This window comes from Onychomys torridus, chromosome 2 (assembly GCF_903995425.1).
Source record: "Onychomys torridus chromosome 2, mOncTor1.1, whole genome shotgun sequence".
NCBI lineage: Eukaryota > Metazoa > Chordata > Mammalia > Rodentia > Cricetidae > Onychomys > Onychomys torridus.
In genome coordinates, this window is record NC_050444.1 from 137,064,650 (window position 1) to 137,083,607 (window position 18,958).

The window sequence follows — 18,958 nt, forward strand, 5'->3', positions numbered from 1 at the left end:
GTGTCATCTACACCATTATGGACTGAACACCTGACCCCCACAACTTGTCTGGAACGTTCCATATGTCTTAATTAATAAAAATAGACCATGTAAAAAAAAGACAATATTCAGCCAGATGTGGTATCACATCCTATAATCTCACCACTTGGGAAGCTGATGCAGGAGGGTTTTAAAAATCTCAACCAGACACAGAGACAGAAAATGAGAATTTTCATGTTTATCATTACATATATATTTTATAAGCAATACTAATATATAGGGATGATAAAGAAGTTTTATTCTGGTCATGTCTATTTGGCAACTAATAATTAGAGTGTACACATTATTTTCAAAAACATTTCAACAGACAAAATACATTTTCAAGTTGAAATGATAATAAAATTGGTCCAAAATCACGTACTACCATGGATGATTTGGTATTTACTGTTTCCAACTGAAAAGCCATCACCATCTAATTTTAAGGGTAAATAAACATAGTGCATCCTCAATTATAGGTACTCATGTCAAAGCCATTTCACTTAATAAAAAGCTTTACAGGACATTTATGTTCTTTTAATTTCAATGTATTTTATTGTTGTTAGTGAATTACTATTTTAAAACAAAAAATTAAAGGACTTAAAAAGGGGTCAATGGTTCCTAAATTCCATAGAACATCCTGCACTGAAGATAAACTGTAAAGCTATTAACCAATCTCATTACCATAATGCACTAGAAGGGAAAGCAGCTGACTCCATCTAAATGTTATTTTCTTTTTATAAATGATAAATCACAGGTTCAAACACTGCCCATCCTTTTCTTTCTGTTCTGCAGTGTTAGGGACTGAACCTGGAGCTGATATTAAGCTAAATCCTGCCTCTGTGGTTATTTTGAGACAAATTCTCACTATGTAATAGGCTGGTCTCAACCTCAGGATCTCCCAGCCTTAGATTTCTTAGTTCTAGAACTGCAGGTGCGTGCAAACAGACCCCGCCACCCATTTCTAAGTTCAAATACAGGAATGTCATTTGGGGTCCCCTTTAAACACAGCACCATACAAGCACACCTAATTGTAAATGTCTCTCTCTGTTTCTGCTGATAGAGCCACATCCTGAACCTGAATACTTAGCCAAAAGCTTTTCTGGGAGTTACTGGAAAGGACACTGGGGAATGACTGGATCTAATTCTAATTCTGTCAAGCATTCATGGACTTTTAATAGAAAGATAACTAATAGGTCACCAAGTCCCCAACTTAGCTTATGAGACCAGTAAAAAATATCTAAATAGTCTGGCGTGAAGGTAGTGAGCTGATAACAGAGACAATATTAAAAGCACTGAGATCCAAGGGTATACTCTAGGACAACTAAGCCTTATAATCCTCACCTACAGCAACTCAGAATCAGCTCTACTTGGAGCTGATCCTACAGGTGGCAGTTAGAAATCAATGGAATATAGCACAACTAACAGCAATATCGGAAGAGAGTTCCAGTGCTATCATTATCAGAGCCTGATTTCCTGGGAAAAACAACCATTAGCTTCCTAACACTTATGGCTTAGGTACAGCTAGACTGTGAAGTGTCCAGAAAGGAACTGCATCAAAGGACAACACAGAATGTACCACCAAACCCTTTCCTTGTACTGGCCAGTGTCACACAAGAGGAAAGAGTCTGGGTCCCAGATGACCCAGGACAGCTGTTTCCTAGGTTGGTGTCTCTGTCTCTCTCTGTCTCTGTGTGTCTCTCTCTTTCTTCCTCCCTCCCTCCCTCCATCCTTCCCTCCCTCCCTCCCTCCCTCCCAGAGTTCTGTCCTGTCTCTCTTTTTCTCTTCCTGACCTGCCCCCACCCCCGACTCCCCTGACAGCATACCAGCAGAAGGGTGCACTGGCCCTTTAAGGAGAACAAGTAAGTGGGAAGACCTCCTGGCATCTACCCCACCCCCACAGCCCCGCAGGAGGTTAAAGAAGGAAGACACCACTTAGTTACCTGCTCTGTCTCTGACACATCTCTTCCAGTACAGAACACCAGCAATTCCAAGAATGTGAGTCAAAATAAAGATGGTTGGTGGCAAATAAGATGAATCTAAAAGAGGCATTTCCAGGGCTGTCCTTTCTCCTCTCTAGCCACAGGCGGGGCCCAGTGCAGCCCCTGGATGCCTTTCTACTGAGGTTACTGCTGCTGTCCCTTACTATCAGCTCAGCGGCAGAGGCAGATGCCTGGGCTTAATGTGGTCCGGGACTTCCTAGCAGCATCCTCCATGTCGCTCTGGCGGTTTCGGAGAGCAGCAGACTGGGACTAAAACTACACAGTGTGTCTCAGACAAAGCCCAGGAAACAACTGGTTGGCGGGGGAGGGGAGCGAAGGAGGAAGAAGAGTGAAAAGCAGGCCTAAGTCAGTGTCAAGCTGACTCAAACCTCTATCTTTGGCATCCTCTGGCCAGTTTAAACAAACCTCAGACCCTTCTACAAGAAGGGAGGGTGCAGAGGACCAGAGGACGTCACACTCCGAACTTTCCATTCCCCGCCTGGTTGGAATGCCCAACTTCAGGATGTAACCAGAAGAAAAGAGTCACAGAAGCACTAGAGACTCTGGCAGGGAGGAGGCAAAGGACACAAGAGCCTTGGCACAGCCAGAGGGCACCCCCTTCCACAGCTACAACCTTAGAGCAGAGCTGACAGAGCAGAGGTGAGCAGCCAGCCGGGCAAACTGCTCTACAAGTACAGCTGGGGCCACTTTTCGGGGATGAGGAAAAACAACAACAACAAACCCTTCCTTCCCTCAGCTATGTGAGCAGGGAGGGCATCGGAACTAAAGGGCAGCAAACCAGGGCCTGCTGGCAAACCTGACGTGGGTATTGTGGAGGAACTGAATCTTTACCACCACTCCCCAGCCCCAGTGACTCCAGTTAAAAAAACCTGATGATGCCACGTTCGGACAAGGATGGAACTCTCAAACACCCTGCTAGGGGAAGGATTCACAACAACCACTGCAGAACAGAGTTTGGCAAGTTCTTCTAAAGTTAGCCATACAAACACAAGCAATCTCTCTGAGAACAATCTCACCAAATGAAAACAAAGGCCCATACAGAAACCTGTATGAATGCTAAATCACCAACATTACACAAAAGAAACAAAAAGTAGAAATAACTCAAATGTCTATCAGTTGTGAACTTTTAAACCAACTGTAATGTGTCCATACACAAGACCACTGCTCTGCACTAAAAAGAAGAAAACTAGAGATACATTAAGGTGTTGTATGTGTGCATATGAGAGAAGCCAAATACAAAATGCTGCCTGCCAAAGGAAATGATAGAAATAAAAGCAAAGGGATGGGGGGAGGGGAGGCCGCACTACAAAAGCCAGCTCAGGAGAACTGTGGGGTGCTGGGAGTGTTCTGATGTCATAACAGCCCTTCTCTTCTCCTTTGTCCAAATGCGGTAAATTGTACACCAGAGCCCGGTGCTGGTGCTGGTGGTGCTGGTGCTGGTGCTGCTGGTGGTGGTGGTGCTGCTGCTGCTGCACACCTTTAATCCCAGGACTCGGGAGGCAGAGACAGGCAGATGTCTGTGAGTTCAAGACTAGTCTTGTCTATAAAGCAAGTAGCAAGTTCCAGGACAGCCAAGGCTGTTACACAGAGAAACCCTGTCTTGGAAAACAAAACAAAAAAGCACACCAAAAAGGGTGAATGGTGTTGCCCAAGTTATTATTTGACAAACTTAATAAATAAAATACATTGAAAAGTTAGTAAGGCGTTTACACAGTCTAAATTGAATGAGCTACCACAACCTCTCTCAAAAAGGTATTTTACAAAGTAGCATGCACATACAAAATAACACTGGCTTCCAAGAGCTCAGTGTACACCCACTATCCTCTGTGACACTCATCACCCTCCACTCAAGGAAGGTAAATCTCAGGCTCATTCCTACCAAACTGGCTCTTTATTTACTACACTGTGTTTGTGAATATTAAAAAATGCAAATTAGTCAACCATGATGGCACACAACTGCAATCTCCGTGTATATAACACCAAGACAGGAGTTTGCAGTCAGCCTGGGCTACAGAGTGAGATCCCATTGACTTAAAAAGGGCTAGGGGGATGCTTTCCACACCTGTTGCCCTATTATTTCCCTAGCAAAAGGGAAAGAGTTTAATCTACCACCCAAAATGATAATAACTGTGTCTTGATGGAGGAATGAGTACAATAGGAGCTTTCAAACCCAGCATCATCTCCAATTGTGTGCTCCTCGTATTTCACCACCTGACACGGTCCTCCTGCCTGTAAGCACGCGCAGGGAGGGCTGGAGAAGGGGCTCCATGGTTGGGGGGTTTACTGTTCTTGCAAGCTTGGTTCCCAGTATCACCATCTGGTGGTTCACAGCCACTTGGTTCACAGCTCCAGGGGAGTCCGATCCCTCTCCTGGTTTCCATGGGCAGTGTACAAATGTGGCATACACACATGTACATGAATAAATAATAAAATAATTTTTAAAGGAGCTGAACTGGAGAGGTGACTCAGTGGTTAAGACACTGACTGTTCTTGCAGAGGACTAGGGTTCAGTTCCCAGCACCTACATGATAGCTCATAACTCTCTGTAACTCGTGTCAGGGAGAATCAATGCCTTCTTCTAACCTGAGGGCACCAGACACGCACATGATACAGGTGTGCATGCAGGCAAAACATTAAAATTGTTGTTTGTTTCATTTGTCTGATGTCAGGATTTGTTGATAAACTAAATATGGAGAAAGGAGGAAATGGCCAGGGGAAGGGGAGGACAGACCAAGGGTCTTGGACTGAGAAGCTGAAGGCAGAACAGTCACTTCCTGGCCTAAGAGCTGTCAGAGAAGCAGAGGCTACGGGGTTGGCAGGTAGCTGGGATCAGCTGTTCACTGTATGGGAGACAAGTTATATAAAAAAAAAAAAAAAAAAATGGCCCAAATCAAAATACCAATCCACTCTGAAGAGCACTGAATATCTGTAAATCCTAACTATTTAATATCTAGTCAATACTTAATTCTTTGTGTAAAAATAAGTCCAACCATATCATCAATTGCAAATTTCTTTTTACTTGTAAAAATTGTAAAACTATACGCACAGCAAGGAATTGTTTTAAAATAAATGTATTTATGACTTACTGTAAAAAAAAATGCCCCTTTGAATATTAGGTTTGAAATGCCTACTAGATGCTGAAGTAGAACATTGAACAGACAACTGAACATACTAATCTAGAGTTCAGATATGCTCACACTTGGTTTTGAAAGCCAGGAGACTTTATGTTATCATTTATAGAGTAAACACTGAGAGGGAAAAGATCAAGTTCAAGGGCTAAGCCCTGGAAACCCTCCAGCATGAGTTGTGGAAGAATAAAAACAGCAAAAGATTATTTTTAAAAAAGAAAAAAAAAAAAAAAGATCCAGAGTGGAGGAACAAAAGGGTATGCTGTCCCAGGAGCAGGTGAGGGAAGTATTCTAGGAAGTACACACACATGGACAGTGTTTATGTGAGGGAGGACTGAAAAGTGACTGTCAGTTAATGGAGGTCACTAAGTTCTTTACAAGGGCAGTGTTGATGTGGTGGAGAAAACACCCATCAGAATCAACCAAGAACAAATGGAAAGAGGAGAGTCAGTGACAAGTAGAAACAACTCTTTCAAGGAATCTTGCAGTAAGAGGGACATGGTAGCAAAAAAGAACTCTTCTTAGCATGTGAAATGCAATGAAACAACAGTGTTTATTAAAAGGAGTAAACACTGGAGAATAAAAATCAATGGTACAGTTCAGAGCAACTAGGCTGGGCTCCCTTTCTTCTAAAACAGAGCACTTCATTCATTTAACTAAAAAATGGGGGTTCCCTTATGAAACACAGAGCTTCATTTACTCTATTAAAAAAAAAACACAGCCTTAACCCTGGATACAAAGATAACTGTAACACTTCCCACAGTGGTGAATTGAGCAGAGAAACTCCTGGGCTATGGTGTCCATAAATGGATTTGCTTAGCAGGAAAACTAGCATTTTTTTATGCAACTACTGTAAAGCAACTTCAGGGCCAGGTGTGGTGGCACATGCCTTTAATCCCAGCACAGGCAGGCATATCTCTGTAAGTTCAAGACTAGCCTGGACTACATAGTGAGTTTCAGGCCAGTTAGGGATGTACATTGGGACTCTGTCTCAAAAACAAAAGAAAACAACAAAATACCTTCATATGTTATTTCACTTAATCTCTATAATATCCCTGGAAGGATATGATCTACCTTAAATACATCACTTCTCTACATACAACATGCAGACATCCTCCGGTCTGCACCTTTTCAAGGCTATAAGCACATATTAGAGAACAGGAGGGGAACTGCCTTTGTTATAAATGAATGAATGAATGAATGAATGAATGAATGAGTAAATAAAATAGAGGTTACACTCGGTGAAACTAAGATCTGTGTTCTGTCACTTACAGGAAGTGGTTAGAGGCTGGCAGAAGGGAGAGGCTAGTTTTCATTTTAGAGATCACTAATTATACACAGAGCAAGCCACTTAAAGTTACATTTAGCACCCAGAATATTCCTAACTAACAGCAAATGGACAGGGCCCTAAACCACCAAAGCTACCTTGTAAAACAAAGATCAGAACTTCATTGAGATTGCAGATCTTTCTCTTTGCGATTACTTCACTCACAGGAATTGAAGATGGTCTCCCACAACCATTACCCACAAGAAATCTCAACACTAAGCAATACCCCAGAATCTACTTTGTGTGTGCAAATGGGGTCACAGCAAGCCCATAAGAAGTTGTGCTGTGTGTTTTACATGGTCTCAAAGCATCTTAGCTGCAGCACACAAAAACTAAAAGCTTAACATCTAAATTCAAAGATCAAATTCACACCCACACATCCACACCCAAATATACCTGCAATTATAGACTTAGTAGAAGGAAAGCATATTATAGAGAGGACTAGAAACCTTAGGTTTTGGGAACTGTCAGGATCCAGCCATCAAAGTGTGGCCCTGAAACTCTTGTCACCTACATCGGCCCATGAGTACTTGGCATCTAACTGTCAAAAGGCAGAGGATATGAACTAGGAGATATCCATGACTGCCTCCAGGATACTGAGACAACCAATGATAAACAAGCAAAGTCCTAGAATGTCTACAAATACTCCATATACTCAAGTGTTCATTGAATATAATAAAATAGCAAAATTTTCCTGTTTCTTACCCAGCAAACCTGAGGCATTATCATTATAGCTAAATGGGCCTGTGTTCACATCTAGATTATCATCTATAAAACATTTAGTGATTGTGGACAATTTATTCAACTTAAGGAAACCACCATTTCCTTACCAGTAAGTGATAATAGAACGTGCCTTAATAAAGCTATGTGAGGATTAAATGACTTAATGCACTTAAGGTACTTGATATATACCCAATAATTAATGGCCATAGTTATCATTGCTCAGACTGCACAAAACCTTGGCAAGCTGGTAGCTGATCTCATTATCACCTCAATAACCTAACCTACCCTATCTAATTCCAGTCTCGTGGTGATATATTGTGTACTCTAACAAAGCTTGCCTGAAGATGAGAGGACAGAGCCAGCCACTAGATCAAACATAGAGGTCAGGCAGCAGTGGCACACACCTTTCATCCCAGTACTGGGAAGCACATGCATGCCTTTAATCCCAGGAAGTGACATGGCTGGGCGGAGAAAGGTACATAAAGGCGTGAGGACCTCTATGTTTAATCTAGTGGCTGGCTCTGTCCTCTGATCCTCAAGCAAGCTTTATTAGAGTACACAGTATATCACCTTCTAATCCTGTCCTTATTCACAAAATTAATCTCTTTGGTATGTGAAAAATGACTAGAACATCTTAAATGTTTCATTCCTTATTTGCAATTTTTAAACATTTATTTTGATTTTATGTGTGTTGAATGTTTTTTCTTCATGCATGCTATGCACTACATGTATGCAGTGCCTGTAGAGGCCAGAAAGAGGCGTTGGAGATCCTGGACTGGAATTGTTAAAGAAATGCTGTGGAAACGTACTTTGATTTATTGAGTTGGTAGCTAGGAGAAATGGCAAGATAAAGTACATATTCAACAGCTCCAAGACACCAACACAACAAGTCAAAGTATGTCTCCACAGCATTTCTTCAAAGAGAAAAAAGAAGAATCTAGTTAATAGCCACAGTACTATTTTAAATAAGGCCCTGCTAGAATTTCGACCATTCCCATCAGCAAAATAATAAGATCTAGCTATTAATTTTTTTTCTGGGAAACTCTGGTAGTCAACATCATAAACACAGAGAACAGATGCAAGGAAAAGAAACCCCACCTATGGAGAATGACCTCAAATCTTGCCACAAATGGTCATTTTTATCCAGAAACATTTCTCATTCCCTTGAATGCCCAGTAAGGAAGAATCCACATCTTACTTCTACCTAGTCTAATTGCATTTTCAAAAGTTCTTTCCCAAACAAAAGGAAACAAAAATGTCAAATGGAAATGTCTTGAGTGTGCACTGGCTCAGAACAGATGGTAAACTTCAGAGTTCTGAGATGCCTTTAATACATGAAGGCAGTAAAATGACCTGGCAGGTTGGTGCCTGTAGTAGGCAGACATGTTCAAGTCTCAGAAGAGCCCAGCTGAACAAGAGAGGTGCACAGATTATCCATGGAAACTAGGCTTTTCATACAATAGCTAATTTTAGGTCTCAGACCTTGGCAATAACTCTAAATGAAAAGGAGGAAAAATTTGCTAGTGAAAACAAAGGTAGACCCCTAAGCTTCCTTCCAACTGCTGATCTCTTGAGCCTGGTCACATCTAAGGCAGGCATGGTGTTGTTACACACCTTTAATCCCAATAAACAGAGGCCAGCCTGGTCTACACAGTGCCAGACCACCCAGGGCTACAGTGAGACCCTCTCTCAAAAGACCAAAAACATCAAATCTACCACACTGGAACTATGTTAGTCTTTCTTTGAGAGTCTATCACCAGGTTCTGCATCTAATTACTATCACCTTTGCCCTAATGACCCCTGACCAGAATTCAAGGATCAAAACCAAATGAAATGGACCCAACAGGCACTCTCCATCAGAACACTTCATAATTATGAGACCATGGATGAAGCTACTTATTATTTCTGTACTTTGGGTCCATAATAGGGAGGAAGGGAGGGAGAGAGGAAGGGAGGGAGAGGTGGGTAGAGGGCAGAGAAACTCCCTGCACTTTCTTTGTCCGTTTTCCTTCGTTTCTTAAAACACCTGCTTCTCAAAGCAAGGCATGGTGGCATGCCTGTAATCCAAGCACTTGGTAGGTAAAATGAGGAGAATCGGGAGTTCAAGGCCAGCCTCAGCTACACAGTGAACACCAGAGCATCCAGGGCTACATATATGTGATCTTGTCTCAAACAAACAAAACAACAACAAAAAGAAACTGAAATAAAACAAAAGCAATTTCACCCCAACTCTGGTTTCATTCTTTACCAAGTGCCCAGTGGGGAGATTCTGGAGACCAGCTTGAGCAACAGAGCAAAACTTCATCTCAAAACAAAACAGAACAGAAATGTCTGGTGTGTGGAATACATATTCTTCACTCAGCAAATCCACAAAGTTTTTAATACAAGTTCCCATCTTTTGCTAACATTCTAATGTGTATGTATAAACTGTGTGTCATTCCTGAGCTATATGCTTGGGATAGCATTCAATTGATAAAGATACCAACAAGGACAGGAAGGCTTAGTGAGTGTCATCTGAGCCTAAACCCCCAGTGACCCCTACTGGACAAAGACAGATACAGAAGACTAAATTGTAAAGCTCAGACAGACACCTACCTTGTGTGTTACATTTCCTCTAGTAAAATACACATAGAACCTCAATCGTGCAAGCTCAAGCCTGTCTTAAAACATACAGCCACAGCACAGGAGGAAACAGTGCTGTTTCAATCAGCTCAGTCCTTTTGTGGGAAACAGTATCATCACCATAAAGCTGGCTAGTCTACTGGCTGCCTTCACCAGAAGCCAGTGTCTGGGCTCTGTGATGAGTCCTCCAAGAAAAAGGACAGACAGGGAAGGCATAGTCACTGTCACTGACCTCCTGAGGTGTGGTGACATACTCTCAGAAGGACTCGTTGCAGTCAGGGCCACCCTGTACGCCTAGTGAGTACGATTTCCCCAATGCATGCTCCCAGCTGCCCATGACTGAACAAGTCCTAAAAGGAGACCTGGGTAACAGTTTAAGTTTTGAGGAAAACACATGACCCATCCTGAAAACAGAAACACTTCTCTAAGTAGTTGTTTTCAGCCACTGTAGTACTTAGAATGGCAGAGAATTCGCTCTAGAGGGAGCCGGTGGCAATGCAGAAACAGAAAAATATAAAAATGTCAATGAGTAAAACAAGCCCTTCTCTGAAAATTGGCGGCCATAGCTCCTAATTTGCATAAAACCAAAAGTGATGGGCATGAGGCAAAGCCACCCAACCTAGGGGAGTTGGTTATTAGTCATGCAACTGCTTTATCCAGTAGAGACAACAACACACTGGTCCCATTATCACACTCACTGTCTGCCAACCCAGTGAGGGCAAAGCCCTGGTACCATCATCTCAGAGGAAGGGAAAACCTTTTGTCTACCTGCCTCCCTTTACTGAAGAGTGAGCAGCTGGCATTTTGACACTCAACATCTCCTATCTGGGAGACAGCTGAAGCTCAGCTTCCTTCCATCTGGGGTGTCTGGGGGTCTGACTCCGTCAAACATTAAACCCGGAGCTTAATCTGACAATCTTGAAATCATTTCTAAGGCCTGTCAGACAGACAGGCGAGAGAATCTGCGGCAAATCTCTTGTCAGTTTATCTCAAAAGTCCCTCCAGCACTTGCAGAGATGGCTCAGCAGGTAAGAGCACTGGCTGCTCTCCTAGAGGCTTTGGCTCCCAGTCCCACACTGTGGCTCACAGTTGTCTGATGCCCTCTTCTGGCCTCCACGGACAGCAGGCACTCATGGTTCATAGGCATGCATGCAGGGAAAAGCACTCACACATAAAATTTCTAAAAAAGAAAAACCTCTGATGAACAGTTAAAAGTTTTTTAAGGTTTTGTTTGTTTGTTTGGTTTGTTTTTGTTTTTCGAGACAGGGTTTCTCTGTAGCTTTGGAGTCTGTCCTGGACTAGCTCTGTAGACCAGGCTGGTCTCGAACTCACAGAGATCCACCTGCCTCTGCCTCCCGAGTGCTGGGATTACAGGTGTGCACCACCACCGCCCAACAAGTTTTTAAAGTTTTAAACTAGGACTCAAGAAAGTTATACTTCACTGTTATATACAAAGTTAATCACCTCAAATATGTTACATATCACAATTTTTAAAAATTTCTTTGCAATCTCGGCCCTTTAGGTAGACATACTTTCATTTTTTTCCTCAGATACAACCTTTGAGTCTTAAATGCTCATGTGCCTTGCAAGATTATTATTATCTAGCTTGTGTGTGTGAGTGTGTGAGTGTGTGTGTGTGAGTGTGTGTGTGTGTGTGTGTGTGTATGTGTATGTGTGTGTCTATCTCCATATCCCAAAATAATCACACTCCCAGTTGAGAGAGAAGGAAGGAGAGAGGGAAGAAAAGAAGGGAAGAAGAGAGAGAAGAATTATTTACAGTGTACCTGGTTACTAAAGCCAAAACATGCAAAAGAATTTCAGTAAGAATTAAAGATAGGGCTGGAGAGATGGCTCAGAGGTTAACAGCGCTGACTACTCTTCCAGAGGACCTGAGTTCAATTCCCAGCAACCACACGGTGGCTCACAACCATCTGTAATGAGATCTGACGCCCTCTTCTGTATACATAATAAATAAATAAATCTTAAAAAAGAAAAAGAATTAAACATAAAGTACCCTCTGGCTAACCTTGGATCACTCACAATATCTAATTGAACATATACCAGACAGTATTAATATATTTAGCAAGTAGAGAATCAAGCATGAACTTAGAGCTCCACGTCTAGGCCTAGCTTACTGCATGACTTTCAATCACACTGTACCTGCTTACTCCTTCATAGGATAAGCTACACTCTAGATCTCTAAATTCTTTTCTAGCTCAAAACCTCTTTGGTTCCATGAAATATTTACTTCCTAGGTACTACATTAACTATTACTGGTAACAAAAAAAGATAATTATAAAGCCAGTCCTACAGTGAGAATAAACTGGGGAAATGATATGCAAATAAAGTAATTTTCACACATATGAGTTCTGCTTTGTCCTGAGGATGGCAAGACTCAAGGACTCTGGAAGGGATCTTTAGAAACTCAGTTGAGGCCTGGAGGCTCAAGTGTCCGAGGGCTGGAGGGTGGCCCAGCGTCCAAGGGCTGAGGGGGTGGCTCGGTGGCTAACAGCACTTACCGCTCTTATAAAACACCAGTATTCAGATCCCAGCACCAATACAGTAGCTGACAACTTCACCTCAGTTTCAGGGTGTCTAATGTCCTCTTGTGACCTTTGTTGCCACTACACGCACATGGTGCACAACACTCAGGTAAACACACATATAATAAAATAAATAAAGTGAGTTCCAGGAAAGGCACAAAGCTACACAGAGAAACCCTGTCTTGAAAAACCTAAATAAATAAATAAATAAAAGGTTTTTTTAGTTTTTTAAAGAAAAAATTCAAGTAGTCATTGCCTGTTGGAAAAATCAGAAAAAGCTTTACATGTGAGGATAGGCCTAGAAGATTGTCAAGGATTTTAAGCATCTAAAGTAAGAAAAGTCGATCTTTTAGAGGGAGAGACTATTCAAGAAAGAGTAGAAAGGAAAGAATGTACAAGTATTTTAGAATAAAGCTTGTGAATGGGGCAGTAAGAGAAAAGAGAAATTTAACTTCTGCCCAATTTTGGTTATCTATGTTCCTGGAAACTTCGGAAAAGTGATCACAGGAATAAATACCACAAGCCTACAGAAACAAAAGATATCAACAAAAAAATGGATAAACTGGAGAGTAGATGAACATTTTTGTTTGTCTGTTTTTGTTTTTTGGGACAGGGTTTCTCTGTGTAGTCCTGGCTATCCTGGAATTCAACTCTGTAGACCAGGCTGGCCACGAACTCAGAGATCAACTTGCCTCTGCCTCCTGAGTGCTGGGATTAAAGGCTTGTACCACCATCACCCAGCTTGAAGACATATATATATTTTCCCCCCAGAGCTGAGGACTGAACCAGTGTCTTGCGCTTGCTAGACAAGTGCTCTACCACTGAGCTAAATCCCCAACCCTGAACAAATATTTTTTAAGATATATTTTCTTTTAATATGTGTATGGGCCTGTGTGTGGGTGTGTATATGTGAATGCAGGAACCCTCAGAAGCCAGAGAAGTTAGATCCCCTGGTGCAGGAGGCTCAGGAAATGGATGCTGGGAATCAAATCTGTTGTCCTGGGCTAGAGAACAGTGCTGCTCTTAAGCACTGAGCCATAACTCCAGCCCCAAATAGTCACAAATTTAAATTTCCTGGATTTGATCCCTAGCACTGTTTAGGGGAGGGGGGAATCCCCTCTTAATTTCATAGTTAAAAAAGTATGTATATTATTTTGTGGTGTGTGTGAACATGGCCTATGTATGAGAGGAGGGCAGAGAACAATTCTGACTCTAGCCCTGTTTTGGAGACAGGTTCTCTGACTAGGCTGAGTGGCCAGGAACCCCAGAGATCTGCCTGTCTTCTGTCTCACCGGTGTTGGGAGGGCAAGTGCAGCTTTGTTGCATGCAGGCCTCCTAGAACTCACACTCAGGTCTTTGTGCTTCCAGAGCAAGTTCTTTACAACTAAGTGCTCTCCAACCCCTGGTTAACTACTCACCAATCAGCTTAAGACCTAACACTAAAACGTGTGTGGGGGGGGGGGGGGTCAGGGGTGTATTATGCAGCCCAGGTAATCCTCCTGTCTTTCCCTGACGCTGAGCATTTTAAAGGAGATCCTAACATTATTAACAGCAACAAAACCAAACAATCAGAAGGAACTTACCTGGAAAACAGGCAAGAGTGGAAATAAAACAAATTAAATTAAAAACAAACAAAAAACCATGAGGAGCAGGGGAGAGGAACAGGCAGACACTTTGACTCAGAGGCCAGCAAGGCGACTCAGCAGGCGAAGGCATTTGCTGTACAAGCTCGGCAGCCTAAGTTTAACAGGGACACCCCTAGGTAAGCAGCCTCAGAGGAGACTCCCCTACTGCAAAATGAGGAAACAGGGCAAGAAATGGGATTTAGCAGTTGACCCACCCGGCTGAGTGCTGGAGAGGTGGTTCAGCACTCTGGGTGCTCTTCCTCAGGACCTGGGTTCAGGTCTCCACACCTGCATGGTAGTTCACAACTGTCTCTAACTCTAGTTCTAAGGGACCCAATGCCCTCTCTGACCTCTACCAGCACCAGACATGAACCATGGTGAACACACATACATACATGCATGCATACATTCAGACCAAATGCTCGCTACATTAGTCTAAAAGCAGAATCAGGACCAACCAGCCAGGAGGCTTTAGGTGAAGACGTATTCAAGAAACAAGCAACATTTCTCCCCTCACTTTCAGGTTGCATTTTTCAACTTTTACTTATGATATATCCTCAAGAAAAGTAATGTCTTCTAGTTTTGGTGGCTGCTCATGGGCCTTCGGACAAAAGAGTCAATACTGCTAAGCCATCTCCCTAAGAGGCCTGAAACTGAAACAAGGCAAGAGACCCCTTTCTTTTCATGTAAACTGATTTAGCCACTAACTGTACAATCACAGAGACTCTGTTCATAGTCCTAATGAAAATAACCAACTTTAGTGCTTTGGCAATATGAAAAGTATCAAAACTCATCTATCCTTAATAGCTTTATTCATATTAACCACTGGAGGGTGCTCTACTCAAAAAAAAAAAAAAAAAAAGAAAGAAAGAAAGAAAGAAAGAAAGAAAGAAAGAAAGAAAGAAAAAAGGGTGGGGGAGGCTTGGTTGGGGAGCAAAGGAACAAAGCAGTGGGGAGAACCAGAGTACTTCTGGCAATAGGTAGCAGCCCTGACATCAGGCCTTCTGATGTCATGTCAAGTTCCTGTATTTATGCCAAGGAAAGTGCCACATCTCTAAGTCAGCCACCAAAAATAAGTGAGACTAAATTCCAAGACACAGACCCTACTAGCCAGAGAAGGATGCTGAGTGAAAGAAACCATATGAGATTATGGCATGTGAAAGAAGGCCATGACTGGCACAGGATGTTGTGGGCCAATTGTAGATACACCCAAGACATGCACAGACCCGACCACATGCTCTGAGGGCACATGAACAACACTGCCCACACGAGAGTTTTTGAGAAGGTAACTAAAAAGCAGGTGATGTTTCCTATGATCTATGCCAATCATTCTCACTGCCCAGGTAACCACACCATTCAACACTCAATCAAAGTTCCTGTCTCCACCTGTTCCTCTGACATCATCCTGTCATTATATTTTCTTTGAATTTCTTTTGATGAAAAATGAGTCATTTTCCTGCCAACACAGGCTGGAGCCTGTGGCACGCATTCTTTTGGGGCAGTGTTCTGGGGCAAGGCGCCACCCAGCGGCTCTTCCAGACCTTATTTCCACAGCACCCAGGAAAGAATGCTTCAGAGAAAGCTCATAGATGAAGGATTCTTTGTGGAGCTAGGAATGCAGCTGGGAACCAGAATACAATCTGGCTACTCCTGTGAGACAACATACAGTTGAGAGAGTGAAGTAAGCAGGACAGAGTCACTTGGAGGTGGGAAAACTTCAGCTTATAAAATTTTAGATTCTGATACAAAATGCCATAGACTACTCTCAGTAAATGGTTGTAAACCTGCTTGGGGTACTCCAGATTCAGGATTTACAACGGCAGCCTAATGGGCCAGGTAAAAACTGACAGAATAATATTCAGACATACAAAATCACCATTATGTTTTTTTATTTACTCAATTTACATGTATTTATTTATTCCCTGTGTGGTGGCAGTGATGGGTGGTGGGGTTGTGGAAGTCAGAGGACAATGTTTAGGAGTCAAGTCTCTCCTTCCACTATGTGGGTCCCAAGGATCAAACTCAGGTCATCAGGCTTGGCAGCAGGCACCTTGGATCAGCTGAGCCATCCAATGCCAGCTCTAATATTTTTAACAGTAGCTTTATTGAGAATTAACACACTGTGAAAGTCACCACTTTTTTTTTTGTTGTTTTGGGTTTTTTTGTTTTGTTTTTCGAGACAGGGTTTCCCTGTGTAGCTTTGTGCCTTTCCTGAAACTCACTTGGTAGCCCAGGCTGGCCTCGAACTCAGAGATCTGCCTGGCTCTGCCTCCCAAATGCTGGGATTAAAGGCGTGCGCCGCCGCCGCCGCCGCCGCCGCCGCCGCCGCCGCCGCCGCCGCCGCCACCACCGCCACCACCGCCACCACCCAGCAAAGTCACCACTTTTTGGCTCTAACAAAGGCTAAGAAAAGCAGTTTCGAACTATGGCATCTAAACTGTACCACTAACATTGTGAGAGGAGACAAAAAGGCAATCTAAACCATCAATTTTGAATCTTCAACCCATAGCGAAGCTATTCAAACATAACTAAATGTTTAATATGTGTGCCAGGCAATGTTCTTTACATATATATCTTGAATCATTTCTACTTCTACTCATAAAAGTAGGAGTCCTCACTCGTTTTATATATAAAATATGTAGACATTTACCAAGACTTACAGAGATGAAATAACCTGTCCAAGATCAAACAAACAGATATTCAGGAGTACAGCTGGATGTAAACCCAGGTTTCTTCAACTCCCACTTTGGTGCTTTTCTCACCAATTCCAAAGCTTTCCAATATGCCAATCCTATCTATTCCTCACCCGAAGGCCTTCAAGAAACTATGCACAAAGGGCAACTCAGTCCCACCCAAACTATTCTGTGTATAACTGGTTTTCTTAGAACAATGAGAGCAGCATGGGGGTGGAGGAAGAGAAGCTGGAGGAATATGAGTAAAGACATCAGTAAAGAAGTCTTATGTGGAGGCAGGTGTGGTGACACCCGCCTTTAATCCCAGCACAAGGGAGGCAGAGGCAGGTGGACCTCTGAGTTTGAGGCCAGCCTGGTCTACAGAGTTCCAAGCCAAGTCTGTTACAAAAAGAAACCCTGTCTAGAAACCCCCTAACAAAAATTAATCTATATGGGAGTTCACCTTCCTAAAGAAAGAAAGAAAGGAATGAAGGAAGGAAAGAAGGAAAGAAAGAAAGAAAGAAAGAAAGAGAGAGAGAGAGAAGGAAGGAAGGAAGGAAAGAAAGAGAGAGAAAGAAAGAAAGAAAGAAAGAAAGAAAGAAAGAAAGAAAGAAAGAAAGAAAGGGAAGGGAGGGAAGGAGGGAGGGAGGGAGGAAGGAAGGAAGGAAGGAAGGAAGAAAGGAGAAGGAAGGAAGAAAGGAGAAGGAAAGGAAGGAAGGAAAGGAAGGAAAGGAAGGAAGGAAGGAAGGAAGGAAGGAAGGAAAGGAAGGGAAGGGAGGGAGGGAGGGAAGGAAGGAAGGAAGGAAGGAAGAAGGAAGGAAGGAAGGAAGGAAGGAAGAAACTGAACAAAGAAGCTAGGCAGACCTGGTCAACAAAGATATGAAGACTTCAATCAAAACATCAGTCTTTTTTTCCCTTGTGATTTCCAATCATCCCCTGTAAAGAGAAGTTAAATTATTCCTTAATCACTGTTTAATCATTCTCTACAAGTTCACTGTGGTTTAACTCCTTATATTCGATTCCAACAGACTCCTAGAGACCCTAGGAAGGAAATAGGGAGAGAAAATCAAGAGATAGCTAGCTGGTGCTGGAGATAGTAATTCACTTTTAACCCCAGCACTAGGAAGGCAGAAACAAGACCTCTGTGAATTCAAGGTCAGCCTGGTCCGCAGACAGGGTTGCATATTAAGACCCTATCTCAAAGGAGGGAGGGGGACAGTAGACAAAAAAAGTTGATGGAAACTTCTGATAAGTATAGATCCAAAAAACCACTTCACCAGTCGGAAGTTTTGTATTAAAGTCACAGGCCACCTGTTCCTTCGGCTTCTCAACTGGACACCTAATTCATGCCATGGCCTGCTCTAGGGAGAGGTTCCAGGAGAGACACAAGCCCAGCATTTCACTCCAGAGGGTCAGGCATTAAGACTGATGGAATGTGCCTGGTAAAGATGAAGGCAAGACTAGCTGGGCAGCTGGAAGCCTCCCCAGGGGAATTCAGTGAAGTCAGCTGCTTTCCCTCCAACAGGAGGAGAATTTAAAAATAAATCTCAGTGGCCCTCATGCATCAAGAATCTTTTGGGAAAGAATGTTGCCAAATCCAGCAACTATTTGCCCCAGTGGGGTGGCCAACAGGAAAGAAAAAAGAAAAAAATGCAGAGTACCCACTCAAGGGGTGAGTATGCCAGGACAAAACACAGAGAGAAACCCAAATTGACTTTGCCAGGAGCACAATATAACACATATATATTTCTATTTCTTAGTCTTCAGATTTTAGGGTGAATTTAACACAGGGATCCTCTACAGTGAGTGTTAAGATTGTGTTCAATGTATTAAGAGTGTCTCTTAAAGAAAAGCTAATAACAGAACTGTCAAGTAGTTCACTGGCCAGCTTTGTGTACTTCCAAAACCTTCCTCCCCAGGAATTTGTAAGTAAAAGCCTGTAGGGAATAGCTGTTTTCCCTGACAGCCTCCATTCTGTGGAAACTCCCCTCTCCACATCCCCCACTATTCCCCATTTCTAAACCTGATGGAAATAACTACCACCCAGCTTCTTGGAAATTGCCATTTTCTTACTCAATGGGAGCTTTATTGCCATGGCATTACCCCCTTTCCGTGGAGCCAGCTGACAGCAGGGTTTTAGCATTATGCTCAAATGGTTCTTGAGGCTTCGGGCCACTGAGAGCTGCCTCCAGGCAGTGGTTCTCCCATTTGCTACAGCTGCTAGTCATGATAGCCAAGAAAACAGTGCAGAGCAAAACGGAGACACTTCCCCAAGTTATTTCTTGGAGCTGACTCTATCA

At 42.8% G+C, this 18,958-nt stretch overlaps 1 protein-coding gene across 8 annotated transcripts in view; it reads right to left on the reverse strand.

Annotated features, from left to right (window-relative positions):
* Macf1 (microtubule actin crosslinking factor 1) overlaps positions 1–18,958 on the reverse strand; it is a 343,882-nt gene that overhangs the window by 230,988 nt on the left and 93,936 nt on the right. Inside the window, exon 1 of one of the 8 annotated variants that reach the window (XM_036178126.1) lies at positions 1,959–2,086. The exons of the other annotated variants lie outside the window; for them this stretch is intronic. Coding sequence (XP_036034019.1) covers positions 1,959–2,067 — 109 coding nt within the window. The 5' untranslated portion in view covers positions 2,068–2,086. Of the gene's footprint in view, positions 1–1,958; positions 2,087–18,958 lie in introns of those variants that run through there. 8 annotated transcript variants of the gene reach the window in all.